The 24083-nt window shown below is 41.8% G+C and overlaps 1 protein-coding gene across 1 annotated transcript in view; it reads right to left on the bottom strand.

Moving 5' to 3' along the window:
- The window catches only part of insrb (insulin receptor b), a 91242-nt gene extending 67254 nt beyond the window's left edge, over window positions 1-23988 (bottom strand). The window contains exons 1-2 of the mRNA XM_059341946.1: window positions 22547-23988; window positions 1368-1916 (exon numbers count right to left, since the gene is read on the bottom strand). Coding sequence (XP_059197929.1) covers window positions 1368-1916; window positions 22547-22640 — 643 coding nt within the window. The 5' untranslated portion in view covers window positions 22641-23988. The remainder of the gene's footprint in view (window positions 1-1367; window positions 1917-22546) is intronic.
- Window positions 23989-24083: the final 95 nt, after the last annotated feature.

Here is a 24083-nt window from a genome sequence, read left to right as displayed (position 1 = left end):
ATAATCACCTTCAAAAAATAATAAGCATTCTCTCTGTGTGTCTTACAATAGAAGCCATTCTCTGTGTTTATGGTAGAAGACGACTGACTGACTGACTGACTGACTGGCTGGCTGGACAACATGCCGACAGCTGGCCACAACACCAAGCAAACCCACAGTTGTTCTACTAAAAATGAGAGAAAATCTGTACAATTTCAAACAAACAAGTGTACTTCACTTTTTATTGCTGTCCACCTCTCACTCTAACCTTCTTTCTTTCACTGCATGTTTTTCCCATAATGCCTACCTTTGAGCTTGCAGTTCCCTGACTCAACAATACAGTTGAGTCATTTCACACATCAAGCAGATCCCGAGCCTATAATTACAGATCACTTGCCCACAATGATCTAGTCAATGAATGCTAATCAGAGGGAGTCCACGACCCTTGGCTGCTGATATTAGGAGCAACCCTCTGCATCATAGAAATCATTACATAAACCATTTGGAATGAAAACATCGTCGTCTCAATTGATTTCTGGGAGAAAAAAACTCCAGTGCGTATTCTCATTATGTGTCTCAATGGAGCACTTTACAATGAGCAGGGTGATGGATCCTAGAAAGGTGCTATACTATCATGTCTGCACAAAACAGCCAGTCAATATGGAGATATTTCTACTGCTCAACACATAAATGTTCAGTCTATTTTTAATGTGGCGAGTGTCCGGCTGGTTAAAACACCCGACAACAATCAACTTTCTAATAAAACGTTAAAGAAATTTGACACAAATGCCGGGGATTTAAACAGGAAGAATAATGATGCCATGGAGTCAGTTAGTTAGCTGTGGGCTCCAACTTGAGACCCATTTTTTTTACTCTGTATTACTTTATATTTTGACCAACTGGAACCATTAAACGTATGCTGAATTAACTATTAGCCATTCTTGTTTGCAATGTAACTATTGATGTAGAGATCGATCACTGGGTTACTTTTATATCGAAAAAAACATGCTGATTCTCAGGCAAGTTCCTGAGTCATAAGCCCTTTTACAGTCAACCTCATCAATGCACATGAATGGTGGAAATGGATGTAGAATTTTATGATATTCTCTTTGGTGGTTAATGCCCTTGCAAAGCTCTAAAAGATATTGTCCTCTGTCACACTTCTATTGACAAACTGCGTGTGCACACTTACGTACACCATCGATATTTACAAACTGTTAAGGGGCTTTCAGGAGCGTCCATTTTCTATAACTTCTGTCATTTTTTGGACCAATATGGACATCAGAAACACTGATATCCTCTCAAATTGTAAGTCCTACTAAAAAAATGATATGGGACCATTTGAGGGTAAAAGCAAAATAAAGACATAAAGACACATATACACTTACTTCTCTGGCAGTGTTTCTGTGACCAGCATCGTCCCCTGAAGTGTCCGTTGATGGTGTTCTGCGGGCAGATGGTCTGGCCTTGGGCTGTGCCAGGACACACGTCTCCACACTCTCTCTCGTTCTTATTAGCCACGATGAAGTTGTCCTCCACCGAATCCAGGATCTTGGACCAGTCGAGGGTGGCCAGGTAGCACAGGTCTGGATTCTTTTCGATCCTCACAGCGCCCCGGGTGATATTCATGAGGCTGTGGAAGCCCACCTCCTTCAGCTGCAGCATCTCGTAAATCACAAGAGCGTAGTTGAAGAATAGGTTGTTTCCGCGTATCACCGTCAGGTTGGGGAAGAGATCGCTGAGGGTCTCGAGGCCATAGACCCTGAACAGCAGCACATAGTCGGTCACCACTCGAAGCTTTGGGTAGCTGAGACCCCGGAAGTCCTCGGTCTTGGTCTTAAACATTAGCAGGATCTTCAGGTGGCCCTCGATGATGGTGCAGTTCTCCAGCGACTGGAGGTTGGTCACATTGTTCCGGATGTCCTTACCCTGGCAGACTGGAGGGATAAAGAGGGAGGAAGATGTGAGAAACAATACTAAGTCAGTCTTTTAAAGGTATTTCAATGTAAACTATAGTTTTGTGGAGACACCTTTTGAGCAACAAAACATTATATTGTATTTCTACTAATGAAGTAATTGTTTAGTCAATGAAAACTGTTAGGAAAGAGTGAAAATTACAATCTCTGGGTAACGCCATTAAATTGCAAGTTTCTCACATAGGATAAAGTAAAGCAAAAAAACTATAGAACTGAGTGTGTTTTGCAGTTCTTAAAAAATAACTGGTAATTAATAGGTTATCTGAAAAAGTAGAAATTAGTGGTTATTTCTATATTGATAGACTAATGAACTGACTTATCGTTTCAGCTGATTTAGTGTACCATCATTAAGGAGAGCATATCACAGTATAAATGGAGACATGTCATTCCTTGACTGTGGCTTACAGTAACAGGCCAAACAGGGAAAGATTCATCTTCGATTCGTAACAGCATCAAAACAACCGGATACGAACATCAACAGATCTTTCTTTTTCCCCATTTAAGCCATGAAACCACTAGTGATCTGCATTAAGTAGAGCAGAGCCATTCATGAAACAGCCTCACTAAAGTCCTCTCCACAATCTGACTGGCCGCGAGCACTCCCTCCCTCTCTCTCCCTCTCACACACACACACACACACAAAGAGAGACTCTCTCTTCTCATTGGCCCCAGCATTATTTCTCCCAAGAGGAAATTACTGCATGGCACTGTCTGATCTGAATGAAGCAGACATGAAGGGGTTAACAGAAATGAAGCCTGGAAGCAAAATGCTTATCCATGCTCATTCATAGTCTTTAGCTGCTGCACACTGGCACACACACTCACATTTGGACCAGCAAATGCATGCACACACATCAGAAGATTGGAGAATTCATTAGGGGACAGTTACTTAAAGAGATGTACAGAGAGAAAAAGCATGCTGTTGTTGCTCGCTACGAATAACAAGATACACATTTCCAATGTATTCCTTGAAGACAAGTTATTAGGGAGGGAAGAATGCCTCATTGTTTACAAATTTACTAATGTCAAAACCATGTAACAATTTTCCTCTAAAAATCAGATTTCTTTGAATTGTCCTTCAGGAATGGTCAAACAGGTGGAATGTTTTTTACCAGATCCCCCTAATAATATGAACAGGCTTGTTGCCGACACCTGATCAAAGCTATGTCAGCTCATGTGAACAGACTTGCTGTTTAAAGTGGAAGAGATATGATTTACTGCTTGATGTGGTGTCATGAGTGATGATGTTTGAACAAGGTATATTTGCATATATATACTGTGGTGTTAACACACCCATTTAAACTCAGTGGACTGTATTCACTACACTGGTTGTGGTAAGATATATAATACTCATTTTACTTTAAGTAATAATTATTTGAGATAAATTGTTAAATAAATGTCTGTTAAGTCACTATGGCCCACTGATGAAAGCCTGCTTGCAGTATAATCCAAGACACCAAAAGCACGCCTATGATTGCCACTTAGCCATTAGTGCTGCCAAAAAGAATGAAACAAACAGATGGTTATAGTAAATAACCAACATGCAAGGAAATTGGACTTAAATGCAGTTTGGTAATGAAACTTTTTTCCATGATGAGAAACAAACATTAGGTTACTTCTCTCAGTCATTTATTGGATTAACTGCACAACCAAGAAACTAATGGCCCGTAGGACACTTTTTTGCGATAAAAGGTGAATAAGGGCCCAAGTCTGTGCATGTAGGGTAAATTGAACCTGTTATCATAGAAGCAATCTAATGGTCTCCATCTAGTCTGCTGCTCTCACATCAATGGTACAGACACACACACCTGCTAATCACACTGAGTCTGTCCGTGTCTTCCATGCATCTTAATGGTGTGAACCCCATCTGCTTGCCACCTCTTCCTATGTTCCCCATTTAATAAGCTAAACCCCCTACTACCAGACAGCACATGGAAAAAAAGGAAGAAAAAAAATCACACTAATCTTAAAATAGAAATAAAAGTCTAAAATATTTGCAGTGGGCTGCTTTTATCCATTGAGTTGTTATTGACTGCCGTTACTTCCCAGGTGTAAGCTACCTATTAACTTCCCATTCTGTTAAGGGTTAGCGAGACAAACATGTCAACAGTCCAGGTACAAACTCCAGCAGCTGACCAGCAGCAAATCAATTGAACAGTTTAAGAGACTTCTAATAATGGATATGTGCCAATAAAGCCAGTAATCACTGCACTGCCAAATAAAACCATGTTGTTTACTACTACAGCATGTTTGCAATAGGGGTCAGTGGAAAAAGTCAAACTAAGATATCAAATGGTCAGAACATATTTGACCAAGTCCTAACTGGTAGCCTCTTGTTTTAGAAAAAAAATGTCTCAATTAGATTAAGGAGAAAAGAAAAGACAAATTGACATTTAAACATCATTGTTATGCATCAGTGTTCACATTATTTCAAGTGTGAAAATTAGTTATTTTTTGTTTCTGATTAAGTAAAAAACAAAAATAAAGTACAAAATAAAAAGAGCTTCAAACATTTGAACTGAAGAGAAATATATGGACGATAGCAAGAACGAATGTCAAAATCTTGCTATTTGCATCTGTAGGACGCCTTACAAAAGAGTAATGAAACAAAGGCAGGTATGTTGATAACAGTTATCTTATTTGACATGGTAACAAAACCTTTAAGATAAAAGGAATTGTGCAGGTGAGATATTAAACAGTAGCTATCAACGTTACTCCTCTGTACATAAGAGCAGCCACTCTGTTAATTATTCAGTCTTGTGCTTGTCAGCTAGCAGCTGACTGGATATCTAAATGTGTTTGAATTTGTCATGGTGACCCACTATCAACTAGAGGACCTAAACTGGAGAAAGGTCAGACTCCAATAGATGCCCACAACTGGACAAACCTTCCTAAAAAGGGTACGAGCTGTCCATGACCACATGTCAGCAGGAGTGTAAACTATCTTGACCAGGAAGAAGCTCACCAGAAACTGAATAAAAGTGAATCAGAACATTTATTAAGAGGATGAGATTATCACAAATACATCAAAGATGCACTTGTCATAAATCCTAGGATAATTGACCCCACATTACCTGAAAGTATTCCCAAGCTAGCACTCGGCAAGCACCAAGGCCAATGGTGAATTGCTCCTCAGATGTAATGTGAAAACAACATGGGCGGTACAAAGGACATGTGTTGCATTTAATTGCTCAAAGCATTTGATTGTGGTTTCCAGTGTTTGTTTGTCAATGGAGAGCAAATGAATGGATCGGCTGAGCCATAAAATGTGTAGCAAAACCTTCACTAAGTTTCCAAGTTGTCGTTTTGAGTTAAAGGGATGTTAAAGTTAATTTTCCAATTTGGTAACAAATTTTCAAAGCACAAATGTCAATGAAAGTTAGAATCAGTTTGTGTATCCCATAATTCGGAACCGCTAAAAATTATAATAGATTATAATGGAGTCTTCATGTATGAACATCTGACCAGTAGTTTTCCCTGTAATGCTGCTGACCCGCAGACGGACCAACCAAGGCCATAAACACACAACATCTCCTTGACAGAGGAAAATAAACAATGGAGCAGAGTTTGACGTTTACACATTCATTCATTCATTCATTCTCAGTTATGTTAGACGGCAACAAGCGGTAATATCAATCATTCACCATGTAGTGAAATTACTTCCATCAATCAAAAACAATCTGAAAACACTAGTGTGGATGAAAAACATTTAAATGGACTACTAATATGCATCTTGTGTCGACGTGGCCAGAGCCAGCTCAACTTTGCACATTTCCGGCTGCAGCCAGCCTTGCCAGCAACCAACAACAACTCATAAAATAAGACAATAAATTCATTTCAGCTGTTAAACATGTCATCAGATAAGGCAGAGTTTGAAACAACAGCTACTCAATCACACAAGCTAGCCACTTTGCCCTGGCCGCACCCTCTTTATTAGACACATACTGTATCAGAAACCAAAACACACAAACACACTTCTTGGTTGCAGTTGGTGTTATTCCCAGTGATAACAGCAACCTTACACCTCTGTGCCCCTCCTGCCTTATCTCCTGGACAGATCAAACAGGCCTACAGGCCACCCACTCGCTGTCAGCCTGCAGCACTAACCGGATACCTATTGTGCAACACGACAACATAAACTATGTTACGCAACACCAACAGGGCCAGGGTGCAACTCACCTCTGCCCATAATGATCTTCAAGAAAAAAACACCAACAGGACATACAAACTTTTCACAATTATGTATTTTTCCAACTGTAGCAAATGTGGTCTTTCTCTTTGCACAACATGCTAACAGGTTAGCACATATGTCACTTCTTCTGTTGGAGAAGCTTTATTGACACAAAGAAATGTTAGTGTGCCATGAGAGGAAGCAGTACATAGTGCTGCCGGGAGCTCCCTCTGCAAAATGGAGTCTTGTTTTCGACTGACAGGAGCGAGGGGGGGGACGTGGGGGGGAGGCATGGGTCATTGGGGGGCAGATGGGAAAGAGGGGAGGAGAAGGAGGGAGAGTAAAGGAGTGGAGGAAGGGTTGTTATGTAGTCCTGGGTTGCCTGCAAGAGCCGCTGTGTCTTTAAAATAATGAGCCATCTCCTCCTTCTCTCCTCCCAGGTTTAAGAGCAAGGGGACACAGGAGAGGCAAAGAGCGCGAATAGAAAAAGGGGGAAGAAGAAGGGGTGAAGGGGGGGCAGGGGAATGATGGGAGGGGAGTGAGTGGGGTGAAAGTGTAACCTGAGCCCAGGCAGGAACGCAGGATGACGTAAGGGACCTACAGGACGGTTGGTGATCACATGCATGAATGGAGGGCTGCTATGGACCACTGCTATGTGACAAGCAACACACACAGCCTCACAGGGGGTTGAGTTTGCTACCTACTGGCAACAAACACAACAATAAGCAATGTTCACTTCCAACATAAACTAAAACTACTCAGAGTATGAAAGAACATGAGGAAAAAATGGAGAAAACACAAGAAAGGAAGACACCTGCTGCACAATTTTTCCTGTTTGTCATCTAAAGAGTGAAAATGCTCTGGCACAAAGACAAATACTGGGAACTGCTGCTTTAATTTAGACTTTGACTTACATAAACAGAGCTTTGTATATTAAAAAAACCTGGTAGACATTGTGTGGGTGGGGGGTTTTAGTGGACAATGACTGTGACCCCTCTAAAGCCCACCCTCCCACTGAGGACCACCCATAAGCAGACAGCTTGGTGCTCTCACTGGCTGTACAGGAGCTCTTAATTACAATAACAACCCAATCAGCCGCTAATGAGCCCAAATGAGGGGGGGGGGTTGGGGGCGAGGTCTGTATTGGAGCAGAGAATGGAATAACAGAGCAGACTGGAACGTACTGTACCATACTGTGGATCTCTATAGGAGAAATGTGGGCCATCCACCCGCCTTCCCTGTCTGTTTGACACTTAATTTGGCAGCAGGAATGAGAAAAGGAGGAGGAGGAGGAGGGAGGTATAGAGGGGTGTCAGACAAACAGAAAACAGCAGAGGAATAAGCTCGGAGATGGAGCGAGGTGAATGAGTTTACGTCCTCAATAGGAGATTAACAAATTTCTTTTCAAAGATTTTACATGGACATTTTGAGAAAACTGCATCCTCACTAATAACAAACATGTCTAAAGAGATACCGTCTAGACATTTGTCACTGTGTGCTGCTTGAATAGTTATGAGGTCTTTTCACACATTTGTGCTGTAACAGTAACTGAATAAATTGCCCAAACTGTTCTAGCGAAGGCCGCAGTTTCTGTTGTTTACACAAGCAATGCCTCCATGTTATTTTACACTAGGTGTGTATTAATGTTATATGAATATGATCTGACCATTCAAACACTACCAGCAATACTGGTCAAAAAGAGTGAATGGGGCTTAATGATTCTGGGTAAAAACAATAATGTAATCTATATTATTCTGCAGTATAAATTATGATGACTGAAAAAGAAATTTAACCTATTATATGCAGTTTTCAATCTGTCCTTGCTTAGATCATAGGGATATATAAATCAAGTATTGGCTGTTTGTGATGAGTGTGATAAAATTCCAATTTGCACTCTTCCTATGTTATTCTAAAGACATCTGTTAAACGGCAAAAACATTGGCAAATTTCATTTTAGCTCCCAGCCATTAAAGCACGTCATCATCCGTCTCCTTCACATCTTTACTCCCTCTCCTTGTCAAATATGAGACAGAATTAGCTCACAGAATAAGCTCGCCATAATTACAGCTCAAGAATTACTTGAGCATGACCGGTGCAACTGAGGTCATAGCCATGTTAACGGCTATCTCTGACAGGAACTGCCATTTTCACTATTCACTGAGCACCCACAGCTGCAGCCTCCGTTATAGTGTAGCTACAATTTCAGACAGATTCTTCTCTTATTTTTAGAGTTGTGCTCCCTGCAGAGAATTTAATATGCATCAACCAACAGTAGCTGGCTGGCTAGCCCGGTGCTGGCTGGCGGTGAGAAAGTGGATCTCACTGGCAGTTTTAGAAGGTGAGAGTGGAGCCCTCTGTGGCCCAGGGACCAGCTTGCCTCTGCCTTTCACTGCAGCAGAGGGTAGCCGCACGTTAGCTTAGCGTGAAACCAGACCGGTCTAGCATGAAACCAGGTGGCAGCTAACTCTGGACTGTGAGAAGTTTCCTCTCTCTGTCAGCTTAGACGCACGTTGCCCCCGATGAGGTGATCTGCTGATTATAGATTTGTCAACAGCTCAGTTGCTGAACAAACCCCAGGAGAGAGAATATGCGGCTGCAGTGCCAAGTGGACTGCCAGTGGAAAAATGCATTTGTTTGTTAATATAGCTGTGGAAAGTCCTGAGAAGTAAAGCCAGCTCCCTGTGCGCCCACTGCCAAGCTGTGGCTTCTACAGTGAAAAATGATGCTGAGAAATTGCATGAGAGGCATTTTGATTAACATGTACCAACTTGTACCTCCAAAACAAAGAGAGTTGAGGACCAAAATAACAGTACGTGAGCCAGGGAAAGACAGAGAGGGGGGCAGTTTGAAGAGTGGAAATAACCTCAGCGCGCCATTAAATTAAACCACACAGGAAATATTTTAAAGAAGAAATATTCTGTTAACAATTAGAGGGGACAATGACCAGCGAGTGTAGAAAACATGTGCGTCGTGACTGACCTGTACTAGCACATTTGAGGGCATCTGATAAAGGTGGGGGGGCTTGGGAAGGGAGTGTGTGGGTTGGAGCACCTGTTCCTCCATTGCCTCAGCTTCCCATTGAGGAGCATGGCAAGGGGAGCTGGCCTAGCCTATTTATACACAACGCTGGGTCCAGTTACAGCTGTGGCACCGGGCCAGGCTGTGGCAGATTGAAGCGGGTAGAAAAGAGCAACATGCAGGCCCTGCACTGTCAGATGGCTGGCCAAGAAAAGAGAGGCCTAAATCAGATCACACTGGTGACTTTGGCTCGTCTCCTTCCATCTACCTTCCGGCACTGGCAAAGGAGAGAGAAAGGAAGGGATGGAGGGAAGGATAGGTACAGACAGAGGGAGACAAAGAGGCAGAATATTAACAGAGAGAAAGAATGAGGAAGAGAAAAAGAAGTGAAAGGGAGGGCAGGGGAGGTGCCGGGTCACTGTCACTTGTTTTTAAAAACAATGACTCACTATTTTTCTACTTCCACCAAGTTTTATTCAACCTTGGACTCAAGGCTGCTGAGAGAGAAGAGGGGGAAAAACAGGTGTAGGAACAAGGTAGAGGAGAAGAGAGCAGAGGAAACAAGGGCAGAATGTGTGTGGACGGCCCTGTTTGACATCTTCTTAGAGTGACAGGGTACCTGATAGAAACTGATCCCTCGAGTCTATGTCCACCAGCCCAAACACCAAATATTCACTGTGTGAACATGCGCTGTCTGACATTTCAACATGTTTCATGTCCATCTATAATGTAAGATTGATATGAGATAAGATGACCTTGGCACTGTTCAGACCTGGCTTTATCACATGTCTTGGGTGATCTGATCACTAGTGGACAGCTCCCAGTAAGACAGTTCACACCTGGTATTAGAATGTGTCTCCACATGCGTCTTCAGTGACTTTTCACCTGCTTCTTTCACACTCAAAAACAGAACATGGGGTTAAAAGAAGGGCTTAAATTCTGTCCATATTTAATAAGACAATTCAAATAAATTTTATCTGGCGGCTTTACAGATTGCTATGTCCATATCTCCAGCATACTGTTGCACCCCTGCTCTGACTTCATACACAAAACCAGCAAACAAAGGCCAAGAATTTAAAAACCTCAGTCCATATGTTAAGCAAATAAGATGTCCATTGTCTTTGTATCTGAGGTATTCCTTATTGCCCAGTTCCTCATTCCATTTCCAGCCCTTTCTCTGTGTCCTTCCCTCTGCCTCATGTGCTTCTGCAGCACAGTGTGGTGAAATTTAACCTTTTGCAAAGAAAGTCACATGAAAGAATTTAAAATGCAGACGGCTGGTGCAAACTGCATCTGCAAGTACATGTTCGCTACAAATATACTCTCAATCATACAGATCTATTCAGTCTTTCCGCTTAATTTCATGACCGACTGTAACCAACATGTTCCCTGTCTGGAAAATAATTGGACAGCTGGTAATACACAATCCCAGAAAAGAAAAATCTGAAAAATTCTGGCCACGCCTTACAAAACAGCTAAACCAGGTGGTGCTCCAAACAAATAAAAAGCATGTTGGGGGGGTGGGCAGCATTCCTGACATAGTCGAAGCATTTGGGAACAGACAGACGACTATGAAACAAGAGCAGGTAATCAACTGCAGGCTGGACTGTGTCGAAGATATAGTGCAAGACAGACAGACAACACACACACACACACACACACACACACACCAGAGTGAGTAATACAAAAAACATCTGATGTTCCTTTTCATCTTCCCACGTTAGAGAGTGGAGTGCAGAGCAGCGTCTTGGTGTGGTGAGCCTCGGCCTGAGAGGGAGGCAGCCGGGGCTCAGTTCCCCTGCTTGACTTGCAGCTGCATGGCAGCAGCTGCAGGGCCCGGCCCCACCAACGCTCCGACCCACAAACCAGATCTACACACGAGGCTGGATGAGCTACGCCTGCCTGGTGGCTCTGCCAAATCGGCTTTTTCAATCCCATATGGCTTTCTTTCTTCTTCAAAATCGGCCTGTCTGCCTGCTTAAGACCTCTATGGTTGAAGAAGCTACATTTCCAATCCTAACCTGCTTCCTGTAGTACTGCTCATTGTGCAGTCACTAAGCATTCAGTCTGAACAGAGAAATCAAGAAGAGGGATTCAGAAAAGAAAGGGAGAGTACAAGAGCTGTGATGGGACAGCTGCCCAGGCTGTAGCTCAACATGCTAACTCTTTCTTTTGACACTGAGTAGTTTTTACCTCCAGCTAAAACAGTTTAGGGGTTTAGCGGAGGTATTCCCTGTGTGGTGAATGGACGAGTGAGCTCATCCCAAGCATGGCAAATCCTATTGATTTGACTGGATTGCTGCAAGGCAGCCAACTCTGTGCTACAGCGGAATCCAAAATTTGATGCAAACGAAGAAAAACACCCAGAGAGGAAATAATTTGATTCTAACTGCCTTGAAATGAGACTTCAATTGTTCATGTGTGTATATACTGTATACGAATGTGTGTGTATGTGTGTGTGTGTGTGTGTGTGTGTGTGTCAGCGACTAAAAGGAGTGAGAACACAAGTTAACAAGCTCAGGAGGTGGCAAAAAAAGGCAGAACTTGAGCGATGGAGAAAGCAAAGTGGTACAAGAGCAAATAGAGAAACAGGCGGAGAGTTGACAAACCAAGACGGAAAAGAGGGAGAAGCAGAGAGGAGGCAGGAGGGATGGAGAGCAGAGGGGCCAGGTCAGTTTAATGGCCCGTTTGTCTGCACTGTTAGACCACCAGCTCTCACTGGCTACTGCAGGAAAACCTCTCTCTCACACACACACACACACACACACATGCAGACACACATCCTGCCTCTCTGCTTCCTTCTTTCCATATCTCTCCCTCCCTCTACCTTTTCCATTGCTCAGGCCTGTACCCACAGCTATAGTGCCTCCTTCCATTTAAAGTCCAACTGAAATACATTTTTTTTGCCTGTTGCAACATCAGGGCTAAGTTATTGTATTTTGAAGTGTTGTCTGACTGTCTGGGGCAAGTAAAATGCCACACCAGATTTGTAAATCTAGTAACTTACTTGCCTGATCGGGAAACTAGTGAAAAAGAATTACAACATTGTCTTTTTTTCCAGAGCTGATGATGGAAGCAGTTAGAGTTAGACATCTTACTTAGTTGCACATGCACAGGACTTTTAAAAAAAGCATTGTTTTCAAAGTTTATCATTTTTAATTTTAATATATTTTTCACCTTTATTTAGTCAGGGAAGTTTTACTAGGAGCATTGATTACATTCACACAGTTATACACTCAAAACCTGGAAGCTTCTCAGTACATCCTCAGTCTTATCTGTTGGAGGTACAAGTCTTGCTCAAGGGCACCTCAGTGGTGGTCATGACTTATCAACCCAGTTCGGGGACTGAACCCTCGACCTTCCTGTCACAAGCCTGCTTCTCTAAAGGATGTGGGTCAAACTCAAGTTTGAGAGAAAGGGGTTGTTTTTCACTTATAAAGCGTGAATAGATAAAACAATTTCTAGTGGGCCATGTAGAAATTGACTTTGGGCAAATATCCCCTCCGCCTGCTGTTTGTTTTTCCACAAAAACTCTGCAGATTCCCAAAGACTTTCGATCATTGCTCTCCTCTGTTGGTTTTTCCATACAGGATATCCATGAGCATGCTAGGTATGGCATGGATGGAATACTGACGTCATGTTAATGTTTGAAAGGCCCCCCAGCTAACAAATCACTCGCTGTTACCTAGCCTCTGACAGACAAGTCCCTGGAGGGGAGGGCCTGTGGCCACAGTGGTATTGTAAAATGACTTCCATTCATTACGCTGTCATTTAACAGCAAGGCATGATTCAATATGGGCCCCCTTTAACTGTAAGTGAATTAGGAATGCTCGATGCAGGCTCATAAACTAGGCGCAAGCTCTTCATCTCTCTCTGTCCCTTTTCACTCCTTCTTGGCACGAGTCCCTGCAGTGTTTTCACCCAGATGGAGGCTACGGTATCAGCACTGCCACACTGGGACACTCCTTTCACAGTCTGTCCTTAAGTGTCTGTTTTCCTCACTTTCTTCGAGAGCAAGACGCCTAATGGCTGGTTAAACATTGTTACAGCAGCAAAAGGCATGTGACGCACACAAACACACACACCAAAGCATGTGTAAACAATCATCCAATGACATTAGGAAAAAAAATAGGCCTGGCCTGAATGCTTCAAAGCTTAATGTTTTGCCATAACTTATGCTTACGTCTCTTCTCAAATACTTTGTTGTTATTTTATTCCCAGAACATTGTCACACACACATGCGCACATACGCACTATGAAAGTATATTTCAGATTGTGCTTGTTTTACATCTTTTTTTTTCTTCGACTGTTGCTGATTGTTTTGCTCAATATGGTTTCAACCTGGACCTCAACATGAACCTTACATGAACTTTAATCTGCCATGCAGTTCAGGGAAATCTTCTAATTTGCTTGTCTGAGAATCATTCTTGACGACTCACTTTAGGACTTTGGTCTTTGCTATTGATTTCCCAAACTGTAAATTACATTGCGTTTTGTCATTTTGTCAATTTGTGAATTAAGAAATGGCCAATTTGTCCAGTAGAAACATAAGTGAGCTCAATTGATTTGCATTAAATGTTTTCCATTCTTAACAAAAACTGAGTTTGAGGGGCATAGTGGCCATGTGTGAGGCCATAATTGGGTTTGTTATTCCATGTATCACTGCCAACAATCCAATAAAAGCCGACATTCAATAGATAAAACTCCCAAAACACAGAAACAAACAAGTTAATAAAAATCAGTTAATAAAAAAAATGAATAAAAATCATATAAGCATATATTCTGTCATGAAAATATAATATTTACTGCTTGGTCAGTGATTTTGTGAAGCATGTCTTGATTGTCATCCATCTGGTTTCATGACAGAGGTCGAGGGAGCAGTAAAGTGAGCACAAGAAGAAACTGGGATGAAAGGTAGCCTTTCTTCCTGTTAAACAGGTAGTTTTCATCTCTCTTTCTACCTGTCATAACATTGTTGAAAATGCAGTGAAGACTGTGTACTATAGTACATGTTGTGAAAGCAGAAGGAGTACTGTCTGTGGGGTGCTGTGTTGCTGGAGGTGATTAACACTGCAGTTTGTCTTGTGCAGGACTTCTGCAGATGCTCAGCAGGCACTGAGCATGCAAAATTGACAAGTAATATTATGATTCAAATAAAACTCTAGTGAGCCTGGGACCATAGTGGGAATGAACGCTGATCAGTTATTGACATACTCTGAGAATTAGTGAGTTACTCCCACATAGTACAGGACACATACTGATCGATTAGAGGCTCTGGTTTGATTACAGGTGTAGAGACTGAAATGTTGAAACAATCAGGACAGATTAAGGTTTGTTTACAGTGGACTCACCTCTGGGGGTCGAGACTGAGGGAGGGAAAAATCAGCCATGATTGTCTCACCACTAGCACCTTTCAAAATCACACCAATAATGCCACTACAGACTGCATTAAGATAACCATGCTAGAAATGATTTTCCTACTTTCTTTCCTCGCACATTAAAAATGCATAAATGAGTTAAATGTGAGTTAAATGCAGCGAGGCTAGAAGTGTATTTAGACAGGGGAGGAGGGGGGGGGGGCACCGCACTGCCGGAACAGCCAGTGCTGTCACCATAGTAACCCATCTCAGGCTAGTTCATCAGGACAAAAACAGAGCCCCCAACACACACACACACACACACACACACACACACACGAGTGCTCATAAAAGGACACACAAACACACACAGACGCAGCAAACACAACATAATCAGAAAGGTCCATGTGACTGGATGTTCACAGCATGCAGGTGTACATGTTAAGCATCACTTAGGCCCAGCTGGAGCAAGCAGGCCTAATAAGAGAGGAGAAAGCAAAAAACAAAGAGGGGGAAAGAGAGAGGGGGAGAGAGAGAGGTGTCAAATGGATGGTATTCACACCTTTAAGAGGTTTGAAATAGGAGGCTTTCCCACCCCATACAGAACAGGATTAGCAGGTGTGTGCGTGTGTGTGTGCGCGTGTGTGTGTGTGCGTGCGTGCGTTTGCGTATGTATGTGTGGAAGACAGGTCCGCAGGCTGTGCGCATCTGCAGTGTAAAAGAAAAACAAATCAGTGGATAAAGGTGAACCCTCTTACCCCTGAACGTAAAAGCAAACGAAGGGAGGGAGGGAGAATGAGAGATGGATATGGGAGGAGAAGGAGCTCCAGCATAAAGAGGGAGAGAGAAATGCAGCGGAGAGAGAGAGAGAGAAAGCCGCGCCATGGGGAGGAAAAGAACAAGTATAAGTTATTGTAGTGCAAACAACTATTACAGATTCAGATTTCACATTTCACTGATCAACCCAGGCTCACAGACATGCACATGTCAATTTACAGGGCTGATTAAAGGTTAAAAAATACCAAAAGGCAAAATGCATAGGTCTAATACATATGTTAAGGATGTGAATTTCACATGCAGGACTTCTTACCTCCCTACTAATGCCTTTCATCAATTACATAAGTACATATCTAAAGCTAGCTGGTTGAGGTAAAAGTTTGATTGGTATGATTTTATCCAGGAAATTGCAGTAATCAGGGTGCAAAATTTGTCCACTGGCAAAATGGCTAATGAATGTTTTGTTTGCAAGTTAATTTTACCAGCTACTCAACAGATTAAGATTGTTTTTGTTTTGGCTGGTCAAGGAAATCTACTAGCAACTTTCTGAATTTGTGCCGCTGCACCGATTAATAAAACCTAAGAATTTAAAACCCAACTGCAAGCTATTTGTGATCACAAATGTCAACAGTTGCCCGTGTCTATAAAACCATGATGTTCAAATTACTTTGACATTTATCATCACCTAATGTCCATGATTTTTTCTAGAAGTCATGCTCATTATCATTAGCCAATGTTAAAGCATGAATCAGTCCCTCTGCTCAATAACAATTATCAACATATTTATCCTGTGTGTTTGGTTGCAATTAACTGTTAAGAGACTTAGTGAGCTGTGTGTCAAATGACCACTTCTCAGTCATATGACTGTACTAAATTTAACCCATCAGGTTCAGTTACACAGTCACTCCGACCCAACACACACGCACACGCACACACACACACACACACACGAAACTAAGGTCATCCCGATACCAGAACTTCAATACAATTACAGAATACCAGTATTACGGAAAAAGTCACAAGCCACACACTTTTTTTTTTAATCCAAAAAAATACATTAAATAGTATATTTTATTGCCTCAGAATAAAGAAAAAAATATTTTAAATTTAGAATAATAATGATTCAGTATTCTTCTATCCTGCCATTGCAGAGTCGTTCAAATCTCTGCTACATCTTTTCCACATCTGTGCTGTTAAACTGTAAACAGGAAGTTGTTTCTTCACATATCCTTTTAAGACACAAACTTGCATACATATAAGATTTCATCAGTGAAGTCAGAGTCAGAAAGAGCGAAATCAGTGTTCGACAGAGATGGACACGTTAACATGTGCGAGTTTGACCCTCAAATTACAGGATGGCTTTCTGGACTGTAACCAACAGAGCCCACATACAGATTCCCATGTGACACAAACAATTCACCCTTCCTCTCTCACACTAATGTAGATAAATCTGGAAACACTGTTTAAAATGTCAAAAGTTTTCTCTCTACACAACTGTTTACATAAAAAGTCTGCCGTCCACTGAGCTGCCAAAACAAAAGAAAAACACTTATATCTCTTGAACTGGGCAGGCGCTGGCCCACTGAGCCAGCAGCTTTACGTCATTTCTACCGAAGACATTTCCCTTGTTTTTGAAAAGTTGTTTACAAAGCAAAGGGGGATAACGAACTGTGGACAGGGAATCATTTTGGATGTGCAGCTTAAGTCTGGACCACATGACGATTCAACATTTTTAAAAAGTGGAATTTATCCTCATCAAGATGAAATCAAGACACATTTGAACCATATCAGCCTTGGGATAGCATCTAGTAACAAGAAAAAGGCAATCTGAAGACAAACAGGGTTTTTTAAATTCACACATATTTGGACATGGACATTGCCTCAGCCAGTTTCTGGTCTGGCCTACTAAAGTGCCCCAAAAGATCCCATTGCTGATCCCGGCATTACAGGACCAGCTCAGCTTGGATTTTACTGTGTGAAGTCACCAACAGTTAAAATAGGGCAGATCCAAACAGCAACAAGGACTATCAAATCAGATTGTTGCAGCATGGCGTAACAGCGCTCTATGTGTGTTTGTCTATGTGTGTGTGATCCCCGCACCCCATCCATCCCCTCCCAACTCAACCACATTTCTGTGCAGTGAGCAGAGGTTTACATAAACAGCCACAGTTCTCTATCTAGGAATGGGAGTCATAGAAAAGGGCATCAGCTAAGCTCCATATTAAGGAAAGAAGCAAAAGAATAATGCACAGATTTCAGCCTCACATGACACCGGGTTGAATATGAAGCCTGCAGGGACAACGTTTTACAGAATATGAAAAATTTTGGTTGGGGTTTTCCATAAAACTGCCATAAGCCTCAATGGACATTGAAGCCTATGCCATGTGTTGTATTTATAGAGCCTTTCAATACACAAAAGTGAAAAGCTATTTCTAATAAAAACCAACTACATTAGCCTACCACTGATGTATGGGTATCTATCGGTATTGCTGTATGTGTAGGTCAATATGAAAACTTTTTTAAAGAGCATGTAATGCAGAAAACCATGTTTGCAGTGATTTAGAAATGGTGTCAATGGTTTATTTAAATGGCTAGCAGTTGACTTAACCTACAGCATTTATGTTTATGTTATGTACGCAATAAACTGTACTGTGTATGATGTATAAAAATGCAATGTATCAAAATGTATAATGTTCTACATTAAAATCAACTGTTTATGAAAGTACCCTTCTGAGTACCTTTGCTGAGTCGTATCAGCGCACAATTGACAAAGAAAAGGTTGTTTTTACATCAATAATGCCGCTACAGACTGCTTTAAGATAATTATGCTAAACCTGATTATCCTCACTGTCCTCACATTATAGAAATGCCTGAATGAGTTAAATGTGAGTTAAATACAGTGAGTATCAAAATGAATTTTGCGTCTCTGAAATCGGTATCGTCTCAAAAATGTTATATCAGTCAAGCTTTAAAAACACAAACTAATTGCGAAGGATAGGGTTAGGGAACATGGCAATTTATAGTTGTCTCTACTTTCCAAAGGCTGATTTTAAAAATTATTTAGGTATTTTCAATTGATTACAAAATGAAAATGTAAACATCGGACTAAGGCGTCTGTCGAAAGCAGACACAACTGAACACACAAGCAAACACACTGTAGGAATGTATTTGCTTGTCTGCCGATACAACTGTGAATTGTGGGAGTCAGAAGGTCAAGTTGTGTTTTTCATCCTCCGCTCGTGTTGCTGTTGGAAAACACTGCCAGGAACAGTGTGTGTGTGTGTGTGTGTGTGTGACACACACACACACACAAAATGAAAAAAAATTCATTGGCAAGTTGGGAGAAGTTGTAAGGGATACTTGGAAAGATAAGAGCAGAAGAGGAAGCACTTAGGAAAGGCACCTCAACAGTTAATTTCCTTTAGCAGTACATATTGCCTTCCTGTCCAACAGTCAAAACGCAGCACACAGCTGGTGGAGTCCTGACCCCCATTGTCTGCAGGCTCTGTGAACATGGACTAACCAAACGTACAATGGCAATCTGTGATGAGCGCTGCAGCAGCATTGTGAAAGCCACAATTCTGCATGGAGCCATTAAAACACACAGTGAAAACTGTTCTAATAACGAGGTATGAGGACAATAGGTGAAAGGCAGCAACAACAACAATTACTTGAACAAATTTTTAATGTATTATATGTTGGAAATGCTTTTTAAAGACTATAGTAAAATGTTAATCATATGTATTCAATGCTATACAATAACACATTCTTATTAGCAACTGGTGTGTCTCACACATTGTTCCAATCCCGTCACCCAAAACCTAATTTTCTAATTGTTATACCATGGCCATAGAATATTCTTTTCGTTTTATCCTTATTGACAGTATCTGAAAAAAAATCCAGAGTCCATATCCTGTATTTATTTATTTATTTTGTAGGATAAAATCAGCTAATGCTAATTCACTCAAGGTTTGTTTATATCATGTGCATATATCAAATAGTACATTTCAGCCTAAATGGTTTATTGAAATACATACTGTTTTTCATGTCAGTTCCCTGGCCATTGTGTCTTCTGAGATAAAGTAATAGATCCAATAGAAGAATGTTAATTCTGCCTTACATTGTGACATTCTTCACCTTCCCCTCGGTCATTGTTTTTTATGCATCAGACACCTTGTCACACATTAACTCTTGCAAATTTCATAACAAAACATTGTGCAACTTGTCCATTTGATGAGTTGGATGTGTGGTGGGTCAAGGGGCCACTCAGGGAGCAGGGGCTAGTGCTAACAGGCAGCCCACTCTTGAGCCTCCCGCTCTGGTACACACTGTTCCCATGCATGACCACCTCCTCCGGACACACACACACACACAGACACACACACACACACACACAGATACACGGAAAACATACATTGCCCGGAAGTGGGCAGGTCAGGAGCTGAGAGATGAGATCCTGCAGACAGCACAGGGTGGCTGGGGTGCATACTGATATGCTCGTACACACAACACACACACAGAGACACATGCACAGGCACCTACATGGTGGGCCACTTCAAACAAATTCCACAGCATGCACAGCATTGTCGGAAAATGCCACTGTGTGCACTCCAGTGAAGAGTGCCTGAGTATCCAAATAGGCTACAGACAAACTCACACGCAAATGGAGGACATCTCCAGTTGTCCAAATTTTACAAATTAACATGTTACTACACCAGCAGAGTTGGAACTCTGCTGGTGTAATCAACTGTTCCTGAATAAATGAGACTGCTTTGGACGTTTAATTCAGATCGTCGGGGTGGAGATTCTTTAGGCTTTGCAGTCTGTGTGACAGATTTGGTTTAACAGACTGTGGAAAAGCATACATAACAACACATGCATACACACATGCACACAACCCCTTTCCAACAGAGCTGTGCTTACAAGCCTGAGGAACAAGAAGGGGGCAAGGCTTCCAGTTGCACAACTTGTTTTTTCGTGAGTTAGACCAGGAGACAGCTCCTTACCTCAGAAAACTGCTGATAACTATGACAAACAGCCCAATCAAAATCAACTAACAGCCTGTAAAAGATGCTTTATTACATTCTCTAGAGAGCATTCAGCAGATCACAGCCGCAGCGTGGTTTATATATCAATACTGCTTCCTCTTTCCCATGACTGAGAGGGAGATGTGAGGCAGCGTGTGGATTCAGAATGAAATATTCTAAGTATTTTGGTTGTTGCCCCCCTCCTCCTTAGGCATAAACATCTCAAGAGTGCCAAATATGGTCACTTCCCAGAGAATTGAGTAAATAGTAAATCAGGAGCCAGAAACAGCCAATGACATGGACCCCACTCCCTGAGAGTGAGAGAGAAAGAAAGACGAAAAAAGGAGGAAGGAGGGGTACCAGCAGCCCTGTCTCATAAGACCCCCTTTCAGGGGCCTCTGTTCTGTCTGCATACATGACCTGTGTAAAGTAGCCAGAACATTTCCTTTGAACCTGGCCACTGGCAGCCATTTTTAAGTAATACAACTCAAAGTTGGAAAAGTCAGAACGTGACTAATTTAATAGATAAAAGAAACAAAAAACACAATTTTATAAATGGTTTCATTAAGCTGATTATTAAACTATATTTAACTTAACCTGATGTAAAGGCTCACTTGCTGAATCTGCATATGTTAGTTAGCTTCATGTACTGAAATACTTTGAGGACTTTTGCAACACGTCAAGTAAAAACACTGAGCACAAATCTCAAAAGTTTAAAAGTAGGCCAAAGGTTAAACCACTGATAGACAATTTAACCGTCATTTAATTGATGTATGCGCTTTTATAAAGCCAGTGCACTTATACTCCTGCTATTGTTTACCGACAATTAATGTTTTCCATTGAGACATCCATCCATCCATTCAAACAATAACAAGGTTGTTGGGGGGTTTTTTCTCATTCAATCCTCTCTCACTGGCAGTATTAAAAGATTTACCTTGAATTCCAGCTGGACAAAAATGTATGAGGCAAGTCAGTGTATTTCTATAACATGGGCCAATCTCATGTTACCTAAACGTCGATTATCACACCAATACATTGGATTATGGATGAATTTTAATGCTAATAAAAAATATGTTTTTATTTTAAGGGACTCTTCTTGCATTATATGACTGCTTTGATGAGTCAACAGCAAATAATAATCGCATCAATTGAGAAAAGAAATTGCAAACTGTCACTCCACTATTATTATTATTATTATTATTATTATTGCGAGGTCATTGGGCGGTATACAGCGCAATCAATCCCTCTCCCTCCCACCTCTCTTTCTGGCAAGGCATTGTGGCACTGTTTATATCACTCACTGTTACATTATTACAACCAAAACACTAATTCAATGATAAAAAATGAAAAAGCACAAGACAGAAAAGACATTCCCCGGTGAGGAAGACGCCCATAGTTTACTGCGATCTGCTAAAGAGCAATGTAGGCTAATCCACCACCTATAAAGAGACTTCTTAGCGTCGGCGGCTAATTTGTTTACGTTCAGGCTGCAGCAGCGCCGTGTGCGTGCGTGCGTGTGTTGTTTTCGGTGTGTGTCTGTCGCCATGAGAGGCCTAGCTGCGCTCACAGGGCCAATCCTGCTACTCCCAGTTTAGACTCGCTGCAGCAGACCACACTCGTCCAGTTACAGCGACTAATCTGGCCCTGGGGCTGGCGCATACAACACAGGCCGCTGAAACATGTACCTTTAAGAGACGGCGCGAGGGGGGCGGTGATATTACTCAATAAATTTACGCAGGAATATCAATTATTAGCGCGCAGCTACGCATACGCAACAACTGACATTACTAGCCCCTTAATTAGACCCTGTATGAAACTTTACGCATGCGCCAGAATGAAGGCGAGAGTCTCGTGACTATAATTTACAATCTTAATTAATAAAATAGAGACAGTAAAATAATATTTTTTTTATTTTCGGCGCTCCATTAGCCCCCACACAAGGTATTAAAAGCGTGTCAGTGATTAACAAACTTACCTAAATCTGTTTATAAGATTCAGACAATAACATTACTAGTTGAACTCCTTGGTGTGTTTATGATACTTTATGCTACTTTGTCCTGATAAAATTATCTTAAACAAATAATGTAATATCTACTGCATTGTGCAATTTACTTAAACCACTATAACTGTTCTTTCTTTTGCATTTACAAACTAAAACGTGTATTTCCATTGACTATGCAAGGAAACAGAAAAAACACGCAGCAACATTGCTAAGAATAAAAATGTAAAAGCAATACTTACTTTCTCCGTTTATTAGTCCACACTGGCATACAATGCAGGTGCCGATGATAAAAAACACAATTTGTGCTCGCAGCTTGAGCGTCCACCGTCTCATTTTGACTTTAAGTTGTGCTCTCCTCTTGAAGCTTCTAAAAAAACAATCTTGAGGGAGAAATGTTTATCTCAAAAAAAGGAATATCAAAAGTATTGAACAAACTCTTAAAAAAATAAGGTCCAACTGATTCAACGTTGCCCCCCGTAAGCCGGGGGGAGTACTACATTTAGGAGTATCTTCCCAGCCAAGTTTGTGATGTATGTGAGCCTTGGAAACAAATGCAGACCACTAAATAACGTGATCTTGGGTTCTGGCAACACATGTGCGAGTGAAGATCTTCATTTTCCATAAGTGAAGGCGACAGTCCACGTTCATCTGTTTAATGTTGCTGCTTGAATCAAGAGAAATAACTGTATAATTATTAATATCCCACGAGCAAGGGGGGTCTACTTTGGAGGTCCCCGAAGGAGGTCCACTGGCCTCGGACTCATTTCTCTGTAATGCACTGCTCCAATGAGGTACTTCAAAAACAATCGGTAAGTTGTATTTTTCCTCTGCACGGCGTTAAAAACAGCCTCCTCTGCTGCTCATGAGCTGAAGTTATGGATATCGCCAAACGCAGCGCCAAGACCGGGAGTTGGCAGGGTTTGCGCTTTCCTTTGAAGTCCACAGGTCTTTATATCAGCCCTGTTTTGCTAGTATCTTCTCAGAATCTCACCCTTTTTAAAACAGATGGGAGCACATCCCAGGAAACTCCTCCGAGCAGCTACGTGCAGGAAAAACGTGCAGAGATACAGCTTTCCCCACTACGACCTTCCTCTGAACTCCTTCACCCCCGCTGACTGACCACCACGCCGCAAACGACTGAACACCCATAAAACGACAAAACGGGAGAAAGAAACAAGAGGATGAAACTTGGGAACTAAACGTTACTTCTTTTCCAACCGCTGAGAAGGGGAAAAAAATAACGGCTCCGTTTAACCTGCACGTTGCTATGAAGTGAGCAAACTCTCCACCACGCGCCGCCCGTTTCTTTTTCTCAGATTAACGTTAGCTGCTGGGGGAAAAACAGCTAACGTTAGCTAGCTAATCCAAAACAAACGAGGTTTCAGTGTCGGCGAGAGAGTTAAAAATTAAAAAAAAACACACGCGCGCGCGCAGACAAAGTCAGTATCTCCGATAGTCAAAAAACAATGAGGTAAACAAACATGAAAAGACTTAAAAAGACGGGTCAAGTGTAAAAACTTGGATTCCCGTTCCGTGTAGCGGCTGCTCTCCCTCAGGTTCCCCCTCTTTCAGTCTCTCTATCTGCGAGTCTCTCCACCAGTAAACAAGTCCTGCCAGTCACCTCAGCTGGGCCACACATGGTCTGCGGGAAAACACGGAGCGAATAACCGGTTAGCCAACCGCCGTGGTCCGGATCTGGAGTGTCTGAGCCGGCGCTGCCGTTGGTGTCAAAACACCGGTGCTCTTTGTCAGGGAGGAGGGGGTGAATACGCATCA

The sequence above is a fragment of the Centropristis striata genome, chromosome 9 (genome assembly GCF_030273125.1).
Source record: "Centropristis striata isolate RG_2023a ecotype Rhode Island chromosome 9, C.striata_1.0, whole genome shotgun sequence".
Classification (NCBI taxonomy): domain Eukaryota; kingdom Metazoa; phylum Chordata; class Actinopteri; order Perciformes; family Serranidae; genus Centropristis; species Centropristis striata.
The sequence above is the reverse complement of the archived record's forward strand: the minus strand, read 5'-3'. Positions and strand labels throughout refer to the sequence as shown.